Source organism: Pinus tabuliformis, chromosome 3_1 (genome assembly GCF_031772625.1).
Source record: "Pinus tabuliformis cultivar Carrire ecotype Pingquan chromosome 3_1, CPIR1, whole genome shotgun sequence".
Taxonomy (NCBI): domain Eukaryota; kingdom Viridiplantae; phylum Streptophyta; class Pinopsida; order Pinales; family Pinaceae; genus Pinus; species Pinus tabuliformis.
The window spans coordinates 56,375,354-56,389,862 of NC_142301.1; the positions used below are offsets into that span (position 1 = coordinate 56,375,354).

Genomic DNA, 14,509 nt, shown 5'->3' on the forward strand with positions numbered 1-14,509 from the left:
TATCTTCTCATTGGCCATAGCTTGAGCTCTGGTTTGTACCATGCACAGATCTGGTGCACTTGTTGTTACTGTGAAAAAAATTTGGGACCACCCGAAATTTTGACGTTGACAAGTGAATGGTACCACCTTGCTCAGCTCGTTGACCTGATTCTTATGGGCTAAGTCTCCTATAAGCATCCCGGGAGGGTCTCAGACTTTTTTTTTTTTTACTCCGAAAGGAGTTTTACTCCTCGCTTAGGAATACTGCAGTAGCCGATTCCTAGAAAAGTTAATTCTGCCCAATGTCCTGCGAGAATCACGCCAAGGTATAGGAGCCACAAGCCTCCCTGCACAAATAGTCAGATCTGTCGGTGAAACCCTCAACTGCAGAGTATGAGTAGGAATGTGGCAGTGATCGAACCCCCGCTGCTAGATCTGAATGGCGGATCTGATTGTTGCAGCTGCGACAGAACCCAACCTGCTAGATCTGATCTGGCAAAGATGATGTGCGATCTATAGAGAGACAAGGGAACTATGGTCTCAAGGAGTGTCAGGTGCTACAGATCGCAATATACATAAGGGTCCAACAGTAGTACTCGGCCCAATCTTTCAGGGCACTAACTAAGGAGGATCAACCATACCCTTAGCCGTACTACCCAACTACCCTATCGTACGTGCGAGTAATCTCCCCAAGTGTTGTTCTCGGTGTACTGTAGCAGCAAGACGACCAACGGTTTATCTATGGTGAGGTTTCAAGTGAGCCTAGGGGGCTTCCGATATACCTAGAGGGTACTTGGAAGATAGTCCGTGCGCAGTTCTATCTAATGCGCTACCGTAACGACCCATCTAAACTAATTAACTAATATAAAGTTCGGTACTTTATATTAAAACTGATATGATACACTCATATTAAAATAAATATGAGTTAAACTTTAAAAATAAATATGAATTAAACTTTATAATAAATATAAATTTAAACTTTATAAATATATAAAATTAAACTTCATAAAATTAAAGTTTATAATAAAAATAAAATTTAAAACCTTATGTAAAAGGTAACGCATCAACCAAACCTGGAATATAAACAAAGTACATAGATCAGATGGATAAATATCTGAGAGTGAAATGCATGCGAAGGCGTGTCGGGAGGAGGAAGAGCGGTGGCCGTAGGCGGGAGGGCGGCCACCGCCAAGCCTGCAATTATAAAACCACTGATCTGAGCCGGTCAAGGGGGGAAAGGAACGCAGAAAAGAAGGAGGAGAAAATCAGGAGAGAAGGGAGGGCAAACCAGAGGAAGACAACTGACCAAGGGAAGAGCTTTAGGCATTCTGAGGTTCTGGGCACGGGGGACAGTGAGCTTCTGCGAGAAGCTTACTGGATTGAGCAGCCAGGCTCTGCTCAGTCTGGCTAGGTGGAATTGGTTTCCCGGTAATTGGATCAGAGTAACCGCAACGCCATCAACTACACCAGAGCAAGCAGCAGTTCAGGTAGGTGTTCAAAATCCCTTACGGTTACTGCATTTCAGTTTTTGGTTCTTACTGTATTTCAGTTCTGGTTCTTACCGTATTTCAGTTAATGGTCATTAAAGCTACTACTCGAAGGGGTACCCACAGGGGTTACAAGGGAGTCCAACAAGCGTGACCACCTCTTGTATTTCCTGCGTGCATGCCTCCCCAAATCCACAGGTTTATGCGCTCAACGACAGATCCCATGGTTTAAAGACACTGGAACACGTCTCTAGCCAAAAAAAAAATCTTCTAAAAATGGAGATCCCACCAGCCCTAGAAAGTGCTCTGATACCACTTGTTATGCTCTTAACCTGCGAGAAGATACCAGAATACTAAATATGCAAAGAAATATAACCCAGAACACAGAACAATGAGAAATAACAGCGTGTATTTTATTATTCAGAAAGGAAAGCAATGTTCACTTGCCTCTTCGAGGGGGCAACCTCCAATAGAGCAAGGCTCGATTACAAAATAAGACACGACGCTCCTCAATGGGGAGTCTCTATCCTTTATATAGGATTCATACATGCAATACCATGGGTCAGTACCATGGTTCTTATTAATACCATCTATCTAATACCATGGCCCATTTGCAACTAACTGTGGTCCCTTCTTTAAATGCGGGTCAACCACTTACAATTATTAATATGGGCTTTATTGACTCTTTAACTAATTATTACTATGACTCGACCTTATTATATAAATAAGGGGGTTAGGGTTGGACCCTAACAGTGAGAATAGAAGGTTGATGCTCTGGAAGGTTGAATTTCTCTGATGCTGTGATGATGCGAAAGAGAGAGCCTGTGTGATGAATTTGTCCGCTAATAAGCTTGAATAAACTTTAAAGAAAGTGTATATCTCCCTAGTTGAGAGGGAGGTTGGTTGAAGAAAAGTAAAACTCCTTCAAAGTTGAAAACATGATGAGAAAGCCATAAGGATCAAAGAAAAGTTGAAGCACTATAGATGGTTGTTCATGAGTTGTATTCATGATTAAAAAAGTTGTGATTGATGAAGATGTGAACAAGAATTGGATGTTTTGGAAAGTGTTGACGCTAAGGTGGTGTTGCTGAAGAAATTGAAGAAAGAAGCTTCCAAAGAGATAAGTTTGGATATTGTGATAACTTGAGCAACATCAGAATGATTGAAGACCCTGGAGGTTTGTGCTATCACACACACATATATATATATATATATATATAGAGAGAGAGAGAGAGATATATATATATATATTGAAAGTTTTTTACTAATTGGGTTTGTGATTGTGCAGGATCTCTTCATGAGAAGTTTTAATATTTAGAACCCTGCTTGGACTGATGGATATATCTAATTTAGGAGAGATGAAGCATCATAGGTTGCATTCATGTATGATGCTCGGGAGGACATTTTGTCGACTTGTAAATGCATGTGTCTAAGCCTCCCTACAAATTTTGAGACTTCGAGCACATCCGATGCTACCAGAAAACAACATTCCTCATATCCTAGACCGAGTCCACTTGGCCCCGTATGGTCCTGCTCCTTCAAAGGAACATTTTTCAAGAACCATTCGAGATACCAATTCTGACAAAGATTTAGGGTGTGGGGAACTCCTTTCAAAGCCTATTCTCATAAACCTAACCCCAAAATCCTCTTCCTTTCCCTAGAAGCAGATAGTACCTTGCTTCAAAAGCAAGCATGCTCCATCCTTCAAGACCTTCTGGGAAAGGGTCTGGGTCACTCATATCCATTGACTTATTATTCATTAGTGACTCAATACATATCGGGTCTCCTCCCATCGGTGAAAGTCCATAAATAGAAAGGAGTCTTAGCTGAGGTGACAGTGGGCTAAGCCTCCATTTGTTTCCTTAACCTAGCATTTGCCTTTTAGGGATTCCCCTTAGATTCCCTGCTAGTTTGAGCAGTAACAAGGCCAACATGAAGCAAATTGTTAAACTAAACCAAATTTTACCACATGAATTGAGATGCTTGCATGTAATGAAATAAGTTGCTCCGAAGTGAAATTCCAAGTTGTACTTAAAAGAAAAATTTCAAATGCAAGACATAAAATGGAAACTAGTAGCAAAATTAAATTTAGAAAGTTAGATTGTGATAGTGAGATTGTATTAATTCTTAAGGCATGCAAAATGAAAACTAAGAAAACAATGCAAGATCAATTCACCCACATGTTTCTCCTTCTAAATAAGGAAAAAATGATGCCTTGAGTGAAATCCAAGCTCCCATAAGAAAAACTAAGCCTTTTTAGTAGATTGTTACAAATATGAAAAACTTCCAAAAGGTCTCAAATAAAATTTCAAGAGAAATCTTTTATAACATATGAGGCTTTTCAAGCACTAGATTTCCTTCTTGAAAGTCAAAATTAAAAACTAAGGTAAGTACAATAAGGATGCTCTCAAAATTGAAAATGTTAGGTGTCTCTAAGTATTCCAAAGATTAGCTTCCAATGGTGAATGAAATTTTGCAAGAGAGAGGAGCTAGTCTTCTTTGTCCATGGCCTTGCCAAATGAGAGATCCTCTTCAAATGCCCACGGCCTCCTAGTGTTGATTTGGGGTAGCATCAGATGTGCTCTAGGCCTCAAATTTTGCAGGGAGGCTTAAGAACATGTATTCCAAAGAACCCAGAAATTGTTTTGGGAAATTCCACCCAGAGACAGTTATATTAAAATAATTAATATTTTTAAAGGGGTTCCTAAGTCTAAACTTAAAAAATTAAAATATTAATGGGCATTAATCTACTTGTGAGTGAATCTTCTAGATAAAGACATCGATCAAGTCAAATCAATCTGAGCCTTTGATTAAGAGTTAATATAGGTTGTTGGTTGTCCAAGAGGAAGATATAACAAGGGGCTTGAGGGTCATTTGGAAAACACACCAAGAGGGATCAAGAAATCGATTTTCTGAAGTGAGAAGTTCTCAAGATGAAAAATCGCTTTAGAAGATTTCTTACAGCAGAGGGGTAGTGAGAATTCAGAAGAAGGAATTTCCGGAGAGTACGAGGCAGAGGGAGGACATAAAGACGTCCAGACAGAGGTTGACGCTGGCCCACGCAGAGGCAGTGCAGTCCTTGAAGGGAAGTCGAGTTTCCTGCTAAGGGAAGTCAAGTTTCAGTTGTCGGGAGTCAGGGTGTGAGTCTGAAAGGTAGAAGATCGATTTTCTCAGCCAGTAGAGGATCCAGAAGAGGGGTAGCGTAATATCCAACAGAGGTGACGCAGAAACTGCCGGGAGTGACGCAGTTCTGCATAGAGGCCATGCAGAGCGTCCAGTTCAGCAGGGTCAGTCACTGATTGTCCCAATGACACGATGAGATCATTTCACCAATATTTTGTCCAGTATTCTCTTTGTATCGGATTGCTAGTTGAGCATCCTAGAATTGTACTCAGATTTTCTCCTGCATAATAATAAAACCCTCAAATTTGTTGCACTAGTTTTCCCGCATTGGGTTTTTCCAGGGACATTTGTCCAAAAATAACAGTGTCCTATGTGTTGTATTTCCTTGCTCAGTTTCTATGTTTCATAATCATATTTAATTTGGTGTTCGGTTGCTTCAGTAATTTGCTTCAGTATTTCAAGAAGAAATCTAAAATAAGTTTGTAATGTAATTTACAATCTAAGTGAAGTAGATTCGGTTGGTTGCAGTAGGATTCCTGAGATTGTTAGATCTAGGAATTTTCACATGGTATCAGAGTTGTTGATGTGAAACAGGAAGAGCAGATCTAGCATTGAAGCAAGGGCCAACTTGCTGCAGCAAGCAGTAGTTCAAATCCCCTGAGGGATTGTGCAGTTCTAGCCAGGAGGGCTATATTTTTGTGGGTGTCTCTCTCTGAGTGAGCCAACAGAGAGGTAAGACTGCCAGATCAAGAATTTTCCAAGGCAGAGGGAGCCACGCAGAGCCTCAGCGCAGAGCTAGAGGGACGCAGTTTTCTGCAAGCTGAGTATTGGGCAAAAAAGTCGTGGGAAGAAGGAAGCATATCGCATAGTGAGGGAATATTTCATTATTGATTTCTTGCCGAGGAAATCAGTATTTTTCATTTGCTAGGCAGCAGAGGAGTAGCAGACTTACCAGCTCCACCAGGGAGTGTGTAAGCCAACCTAGAAGCTATGAAGTAGTGAGAAAGAGGGAGTTGTTCAACAGTTTTCGGAGGATATGGCAACCAGTGGCTTGAGGGATCAGGACAGGTTGGACGGAACTTCCAACTACATCATTTGGAAGGCTAGAATGTCTTTCCTTCTAGATGAGCATGCCCTCTAAACGTATGTTGATAGTGTGGTAGTTGTCCCTGTGGATGTAGATCCGCTGAAAAAGTATAGAGTTGAGATGGCAAAGGCCAAGAGGATGATCCTGGATGGAGTCAAGGATCACGTGGTGTGTCATGTTGCTAGCAAAGGGATTGCTAAGGAGATGTGGGATCCCTTGGCCACATTGCATCAGGGATCTTCCAAGCAGTGGAAGATGTACTTGAAACAAAAGTTGAGATCTGCTCAGATGCATAAGGGAGAACATGTGGATCCATTCCTCACGAAGCTGAAGGAGACCTATGATGAGTTGTTGGTTGCGGGGCATACACCTCAGGATTCGGAGTTAGTGAGACTGTCTCTCAATTCTGTCTCAGATGGGTTGCAAGTCTTTGTCTAGAGTATCTTGGGCAAAGCAGCATTGCCGAATTGGGATGAGATGTGGATAGCTCTAAAGCAAGAGGAGTTGAGGAGAGACCTGGTCAAGGTCAAACTTGACGGAAGCAACAGCAGCAGTGGCCCGTGGGTAAAAGCCCAAGGAGGAGGAGGAAAATGCAGCCCTTGCATCGAAGGGACAGCAGGGGCAACAAAGACAAAAGAAAGACGTCGCCATGGTGAAGAGTTTCAGATGTGGCGAGATGGGCCACTATGCATCTCAGTGTCCTTTGAAGAAAAAGGACAAGGATGAGAAGCACGATCCTAAGGTTGCAGCCGCAAAGATTGAACAGGAGGAGGAGTTCGCCATGACAGCTAAGATACCTCCAGGAGGGAGGTGGGCTGATTTGGAGTTGTAGTTCGATAGAGCTACAGATGGGCAAGATCCTTGAGGAGCCCACCTCTTGGATCATCACCTTGCTACAGGAGCCCATGATCAGTGGTAGCAAGATGGAGGAGATTTCAGTTGGTGCCATGGAAGTGTTGATTCGACAAATGCAGTAGTTAGCAGCGCCAGAACTTGAGCAGCGCAGAGCAGAGAGGCAGCAATGCGTGGAGGCACAGTGCAGAGCTTCAACAGCGCAGTGGCTCCATAAGACAACGTGGGAATAGCAACAGTCGGGATTTCAGCACTGAGGTGTATCCACTGGATACTTGTCCAGTTTTGGGCATTTTTAGTTGCTTCTCTTAGCAACTGAGTTGCAGTACGGATGCAGTGGCAGTGCTAGCAGCATAGTAGATGCAACATTTGAGAGGGCGTTGTCATACATATGTAGCATTGGCAGTGGCAATGTCAAAGGCAGCAGTACAATTACAGCAGCACCGCAGTAGTTGGTGGACAACATGTCAGACATTAGTAACGCAAAGGATGATGCTTTAGAGTCAGAGCAGCATGCAGCAGCAGTATATTGTTAGAGCACATTCCTCACTAAGAGGGAGTGTTGATTTGGGATAGCATTGAATGTGCTCTAGGCCTCAAATTTTGTAGGGAGGCTTAAGCACATGTATTCCGCAGAACCCATAAAGCGTTTTGGGAAATTCCACCCAGAGACAATTATATTAAAATAATTAATATTTTTAATGGCGTTCCTAAGTCTAAACTTAGGAAAATTAAAAAATTAATGGGTATTAATCTAATTGTGGGTGGAATCTTCTAGATAAAGACGGAGATCAAGTCAAATCGATCTGAGCCTTTGATTAGGAGTTAATCTGGGTCGTTGGTTGTCTAATAGGAAGATATAAGAAGGGGCTTGAGGGTCATTTGGAAAACACAACAAGAAAGGTCAAGAAATCGATTTTCTGAAGTGAGAAATTCTCAGGAGGAAAAATTGATTGAGAAGATTTCTTGCAGCAGAGGAGCAGTGAGAATCTGAAAAAAGGAATTTCCGGAGAGTACGAGGCAAAGGGAGGACAGAAAGACGTCTAGAGAGAGGTTGACATTGGCCCACGTAGTGCTGATGCAGAGACAGCGCAGTCCTTGAGGGGAAGTTGAGTCTCCTGGTAAGGGAAGTCGAGTTTCAGTTGTCAGGAGCCAGGGGTGTGAATCCGGAAGGTAGAAGATTGATTTTCTCAGCCATTAGAGGCTCTGGAAGAGGTACAACGTAATATCTAGTAGGGGTGACATAGAAACTGCTGGGAGTGACGCAGTTCTACACAGAGGCCACGCAGAGGATAATGCAGAGCCTCTAATTCAGCAAGATCAGTTACTGATTCTCCCAGTGACAGGGTGAGATCATTTCACCAATATTTTGTTCAATATTCTCTCTGTATCAGATTGCTAGTTGAGCATCCTAGAATTGTACTCGGATTTTCTCCTGCATAACAATAAAACCCTCAGTTGTTGTACTGGTTTTCCTGCATTGGGTTTTTCCGGGAACATAAAATAACAGTGTCCTGTGTTTGTATTTCCTTGCTTAGTTTCTATGTTTCAGAATCATATTTAATTTGGTGTAGGCTGCTTCACTAATTTGCTTCAATATTTCAAAAAGAAATCTGAAATAAGTTTGTAATGTAATTTACAATCTAGGTGAAGTAGATTCAGCTGGTTGCAGTAGGATTCCTGAGATTGTTAGATCTAGGAATTTTCACATGGTATCGGCGATGTTAATGTGAAACAAGAAGAGCAGATCTAGCACTGAAGCAAGGGCCAACTTGCTGCAGCAAGTAGCAGTTCGAACCCCTGATGGATTGCAAATTTATTGCTAGGTGGGCTATATTTTCGTGGGTGTCTCTCTCTGAGTGAGCCGACAAAGAGGTAAGATTACCAGATTGAGAATTTGCCAAGGAAGAGGGAGCCATGCAGAGCCTCAGTGTAGAGCTAGAGGGACGCCTTTTTATTAGATTGTTACAAATATGAGAAACTTCCAAAAGATCTCCAGTAAAATTTCAAGAGAAATCTTTTACAACATATGAGGCTTTTCAAGCACTAGATTTCCATCTTGAAAGTCAAAATTAAAAACTAAGGTAGTGCTCAAAATTGAAGATGTTAGGTGTCTCTAGGTATTCCAAATATTAGCCTCCGATGGTGAATGAAATTTTGCAAGAGAGAGGAGCTAGTCTTCTTTGTCCACGGCCTTGCCAAATGAGAGATCCTCTTCAGATGGCCTCAACCTCCTAGGAGATGAACTTCAAAAGGCTTGGAAGGTCCTACAAGAAAATGGTTAAAGTTTGAGTGATTTTTCTTCAATGCTCTTATTACCAACACTCCAACTATGGGTTGCAAAATCAAGAGACAAATAGTGTAGAGAAAACATGTAAAACAAATAAAAAGTATACAAGAAACCAAATCAAGTGATTGGAATGAACTCCATTACTTGTATTGCCTCCCTTAATGTCAGGTGTTCTCTAGCTTTTATAAATAATAAAATTCTTCTAATAGGGTACATATATTGATTTGTTTCTCACTTTTGTACATAATCCGTCTCTATTAAAGATAAGAAACATCAAACAGGCAGAGATTTATGTAGAAAATAACCTTTCATCATCAAAGAATTTGCATATACCACAGAAATATCTTGCCATTGACAACCCTTTACAAGAGGAAGATGTACATCTTGATGCAACAGGTTGGATGCAAGAGCACTTCATGCACATCATTTCTTTTGTTTCCCTCCTGCAAGAATGGTTTATAAGATAAATGGTAAAAATTTGATTTTATCACAGTATCTAAAATCGAAACAAATCTTAAGAATTTTAACCTTTAAAGATTCCGACCTGTCCATTATATGGTTGCTGACTTTGTCATGACAGAATCTGCAGGTGAATAGCTTGCCACAACAAGCTGCAAGGAGTTTACAGTTCCTCTTATAATGCTCACAACCAAAAGTTTTTTTACCTGCATCTCTGTATGATGGATATTTTCCAGGCACATCTTCACTCTTCCCAAAATCACTAGCTTCTGGCTGAGTCAACTGTTGTTGTGCAGCTATCCAGCGACTAGCATTCAACCATGTAATCGGATTTATGTTCCCCAACCACTAAATTTGATTTAAGTTCTTGTTAAACTAATATGTAAGGAAAGGATTAAAAAATAGTCACAAACATAAGAACAGACCTGGTCATAAGGTTTTGTATTAAATATGTTTTTCTATGTGTATCCAATGATGCATCTCTAGACACCTTTCTTATGGCCGATTCAAGCTCTTCCTGATTCATTCTAAATATGTCCTTCCACCCAGGCTTGAAATTTTGACTGTCTTGTTCAACCTGCTCTTGGATATCCTGAATGGCATCCATTTTCAGAATGTGTTTTTCATCATTACTGGAGGGAGCAACAGTACACCCTGCAAGTTTCCATTTATCAACTGAAGTTCCATTAAGACTTTTCAAGTCACTGTCTTGCAGACTGTTTCCAAATGTGAATTCTTTCTTGTCAGAAGTGTCTGTTACAGTAAAGCAGTTCGATTTGCCTGGCATCTCCACACTTGAATTAGATGTATTGTGGTCAATCTTAGATAGGTAATCTGCCACAATTTGCAATGACTCTGCTGTACCTGAAGGAGGCACAGTCTGGTCCTCTAACACAGATTGTGATTGGGTGGTAGCTTTTGGACATTCTTTCCACCATGCATTCAACCATTCATCAAACATTGTATTTCGAGTAGCCTGTTGCAAAGTATTCAACATTGTATTTTGTTCCTCTTGGGTAAGAGCTGTTGTCACCCACGGCAGCATTGTCTGAAGCACTTCTGCACCTGTAGTACCAATTATCTGACCTATAATCTTCTGTTGTTCCTTTATAGAAAAATGGCTATCAAATAATGGCCACAACTCAAGCTCTTCACGGTACACATGCTGATCTAATGCTACTCGGATTGATTTGCACATGCATTGCAGCTTTGTACAAAGTAATTCATACTCCTGTATTTGATCTCCAGATAAAGAACTTCTCACATCCAAGGCCATAGGGAGAGTGTTACCAGTCACACTCCCATGCAGCTGTGAAAGCTCAGAAAGAACAATAGAAACATCTTTGAAAAGCTTCTCCTCCTGCTGGTGATCTATGACATATGAGTGACTCCCATTGTGAAGAGCCTCTTTGGCCTCTAGGGCTGGAAATACTATCTCATCTTCAGCATTGCTGTGAGCACGATACAAGCCCCACAGAAGACAAAAGCGTCCACTGAATTGCCGTAGGAAGGTCTCATCACAATCAGTAAGCCTAACTGACTCAACATCCAAGTATTCAAGATCCTTGCGAATTGCCTTGTGAAACTGGAAAATATGATCAATAGGCTTGGGACTGGATGCTTGTCCATGACCAATATCAATTCCCAAACCAAATAAGATAGAACAAATAGATGTACTGGCCTTAGAATCAAGAGGAAAAGAATGAAAATTCTTTCCTTTAGAGTTCATGACTAAGTTCAGACTGTTACTGGTTATACCTAGCTTAAGAACACCATAAGATTGGTTAATAGAGGGACCTCCAGTCTATCTCATTGGGCTCACTGGAGCACTTTGGTCAGAAGTAAAACTTTCATGTTCTATTTTGCAAGAGTGAGGTCGCTTTAGGGGCCTTTCATCTATATCTGTGGAAACAAGTCTATAATCACCTTCTCTTTGTAAATCTCTGGGACAAACATTACAGTTATTGTTCATGTCAAGTATGATATCTATTTTAAATTTAGGGGGTAATCATTTACAAAATTTGAACAAATGCAAATGAATATTTCTGACCTGGAGTAATTTTTAATATATTGTTTGCAAGCCCATTCAGAGAAAAGTGTAGCTAGATCCATATCAGCGACAGGAGCTGCTAGGCGCATGTCTTGAAGCATTTCCTTTGATTCCTGTTCACTTAGCATTGCAACAAGCCATGGTAGAACACATTCCAGTAATTTCAATGGCATCATACGTAGGCTTTGATAGAAAAGAGTGCGTTGCTCTTCAACACTGTAATGCTCACATGCTAGAGGAAGCACCTACAAAAATAACATGGATGTTTGTCAACATTAACCAAGGCCTATTATATCGAGGTTTTGACAAAATCTCAGCAACAAATGAAAGCCTATATCAGAGCCATAGTGCCTACCTCAATCTCCTCACCAAGAAAATTCTGTTGAATTGTCCTTATTATCAGGTCAGCCTGTGTATAAAACTTACAATAAACTTCAGATGTATTTAAGTTTCCTCCAGGAATGTGTATTCTTTCTATGAGGCTTCGGAAATTCTCAGTTTGTGTTTTCTCCGCTCCATCCTCATTGATTAAGGAGACATGTTTTCTAATTTTCTGATCAATGGCTGGAAATAAGACTTTATCCTTCACAGCACTGGACATGAGGTCAGTTTATCAGTATACAACATAACAGAAATTAGAATTGAACTCTATGTTTGTTCTCAAAATATGAATAAAGTAAATTGCAACATAGGAGACTGAATAAAATTCCCTGCCAACCGTGCAATAGCCTGTTTTCAGGAATCCTAGACAAAAAACAAACAGAAAAGCAATACCTGCAGAAGATACCAACTTCTGCAAGGAATCGCAAACGATCAATGAATGAGGAAATATTTGAAACAGCTCCACAATGATGCATTTTATGTGCCTCTTCAGCAATTTCTTTCAACTCCGTTTTGATAGCTTTATCCCAGTATTTTATCCTACTGATAGGAGGATTCAACAAAGTACAATCATCGTTATTCAGAAGATCATACTCAGTAGGTGAGAGTCTTGTACACATTTTCGTAGGGCAGCATTTAAATAATTTTGAACCTTCAGTACTTTGCTTTGTTGATGCTGCCCCTGCTTCTATACACCATGATTCTTCTAAATAGCACACTGCCTGTTTATTTTGGGGTATGATAATATCTTCAACATCATTTTGTGGTTTCTTCCCTTCCAGCCAGGTAAATAAAACCTTCAAATATCAATGAAAATCTTGTCAAAGAAGTACTCTTTGATTTGGCAACTTCATTTTGACTCTCATAAGCAATGTTCAAAAAGCAGTACCTCTCGAAGCAGCTTCTCCTCTGGGATTATTTTATGCATACACTTGATGGTGTCCTTTCTTTCATCAATTGAAAGCGATGACATAAGCCATGGAAGAAATTTCTCCATCAAATTCACAGGTATTGTGCACATGAATTGCCACACTAGTGAAGCTTGCTCTCTGAAGGAAAAATGTTGTCTAAGCAATGGGAAAACCTGCAACCAGTCAAAGTCATGACAAAGCCTAGGTTAGAACTATATATTCCAAACCAAGAAGTATAGCAGAATTTCCTGGAAAATCTACTTGTGCAGAAAGTCAGTTGATCAAGGGAAAAATATTTTAACCTAGAAATCTGGAGCTCAAGTCATAATACAAAGTTATATTTTTTTAAAACATCTTCTCTGTGTTAAATTTTCATCAGGATTACATCATATCTGCTCCAACCCTGAGCTCCAAATCCATACATTCTGGATTTGAAGGATGGCAATCTCAGAAAAGCATGGTTAAAACTAAAAATAGACTCCACTCTTAATCAGTGTTCCATGGGGATGCATCCCCCTAGGATGGGGTGCACACTCCCCATGTTTCCCACGCACCCGGGACAGGGGGACACCTAGGGAAACACTTTCTCACGTCCCTCTTTTGGGGAAACACGGGGAGACACGGGGGGGCATCTTTCCCCAATGTGAGGAACATATTTCCCCAAAAGGGGTGTTTGTGGGCATCCCCCCTCAAAAAGGGTTGGGTGTTCCCCCTGAATTTTGCTTGAAAACAATAATTTATAAGTGGGGAAGCCTAATATTCAACCCTAGGGCCCTATTAATGCTATGTAACTAATGGTAGTGTTAAATCCATAAAGTGAAAGTGCCATTCTTCTTTATCAATGCCACTTTTACTTAAATTTTTAACATTACCACCAATTGACTCATGATGTTTGAGAGTGGTTCTAACCTCATTGAATTTCATATGGAGAAAGTAGAATTTTAGATCCCACTCAAAATTTCAGGATTTGGGGATTGCCACATTTCCATTGCATTCTATTATGTATTAAGGTATAGAACTAGCCTTTAATCAAGAGCACCAAGCCCTCTATGTACCTCGATGTTGGTGGCATTGATTCTTGAACTCCTCTATCATGACCCTAATAAAATTGTACCTATCATTCAAATAAAATCTCAACTTGACATGTTAAGCTTTTTCTATTTTATTTTAATGCTTAAAGGGTGATATTGATGATGAGGATCCAATTTACGCAATGATTTTGATGATATGTAGGTATTTGTTGTAGCGTGAATTTTTTTGGACAATAGAGGTCGTCTAGAGCCTCTTTGTTGATGTATTTTTGGTTCAAATATGGATTGCACTATATGTTATTTTGGTTATATACATCCTTACTATATATATGAAAAACTTTGCATATTTGTGTATAATGGTTTGGATTCAAATGGATGCACATGAATATTTACACATTTCTTTCCAAATTTTGAATATTTATGTATTTTTTGGTCAACCGGTATTTTGATCCTGTTTTTTTCCCAACTCCCAATTTTGGGGTCGACCAGTTCAAACTTCAAACCAATGTTTTAAAACTCCAAATCGGGTTCGAAACTGGCCGAGGGTCGACTCCGACTCTGACTCCGTATTGACTCTGCCAATTTGATTTCAATGACTCAGTCCTTGTAAAAAATACATTAAATATTAATTTTTTTATGAAAAAACATAATTTTAAAGATTTTCATTCACGTTTCCAAACACAAAGCATTAGAATATAGAGAGAAGACAACATATGATCAAAGTAGTCTTGTGAATATATCCATTATATCAAAATGGCACCTAGTGCATTGTCCAGTACATACATGATATAGATATCAAAACAAAAACACAACCAAGGAGGCTTTAAATGGCCTCTACAACAAAAGTAAAACATCACTA

The 14,509-nt window shown here is 40.1% G+C and overlaps 1 protein-coding gene across 1 annotated transcript in view; it reads right to left on the reverse strand.

The window, feature by feature from the left end:
* LOC149185746 (zinc finger protein BRUTUS-like) overlaps positions 1-14,509 on the reverse strand; it is a 405,399-nt gene that overhangs the window by 156,510 nt on the left and 234,380 nt on the right. The window contains 7 exon segments of the mRNA XM_089410790.1: positions 9,124-9,261; positions 9,363-9,584; positions 9,703-11,296; positions 11,299-11,572; positions 11,683-11,920; positions 12,102-12,505; positions 12,598-12,792. Of these exon segments, the coding sequence (XP_089266916.1) occupies positions 9,124-9,261; positions 9,363-9,584; positions 9,703-11,296; positions 11,299-11,572; positions 11,683-11,920; positions 12,102-12,505; positions 12,598-12,792 (3,065 nt within the window).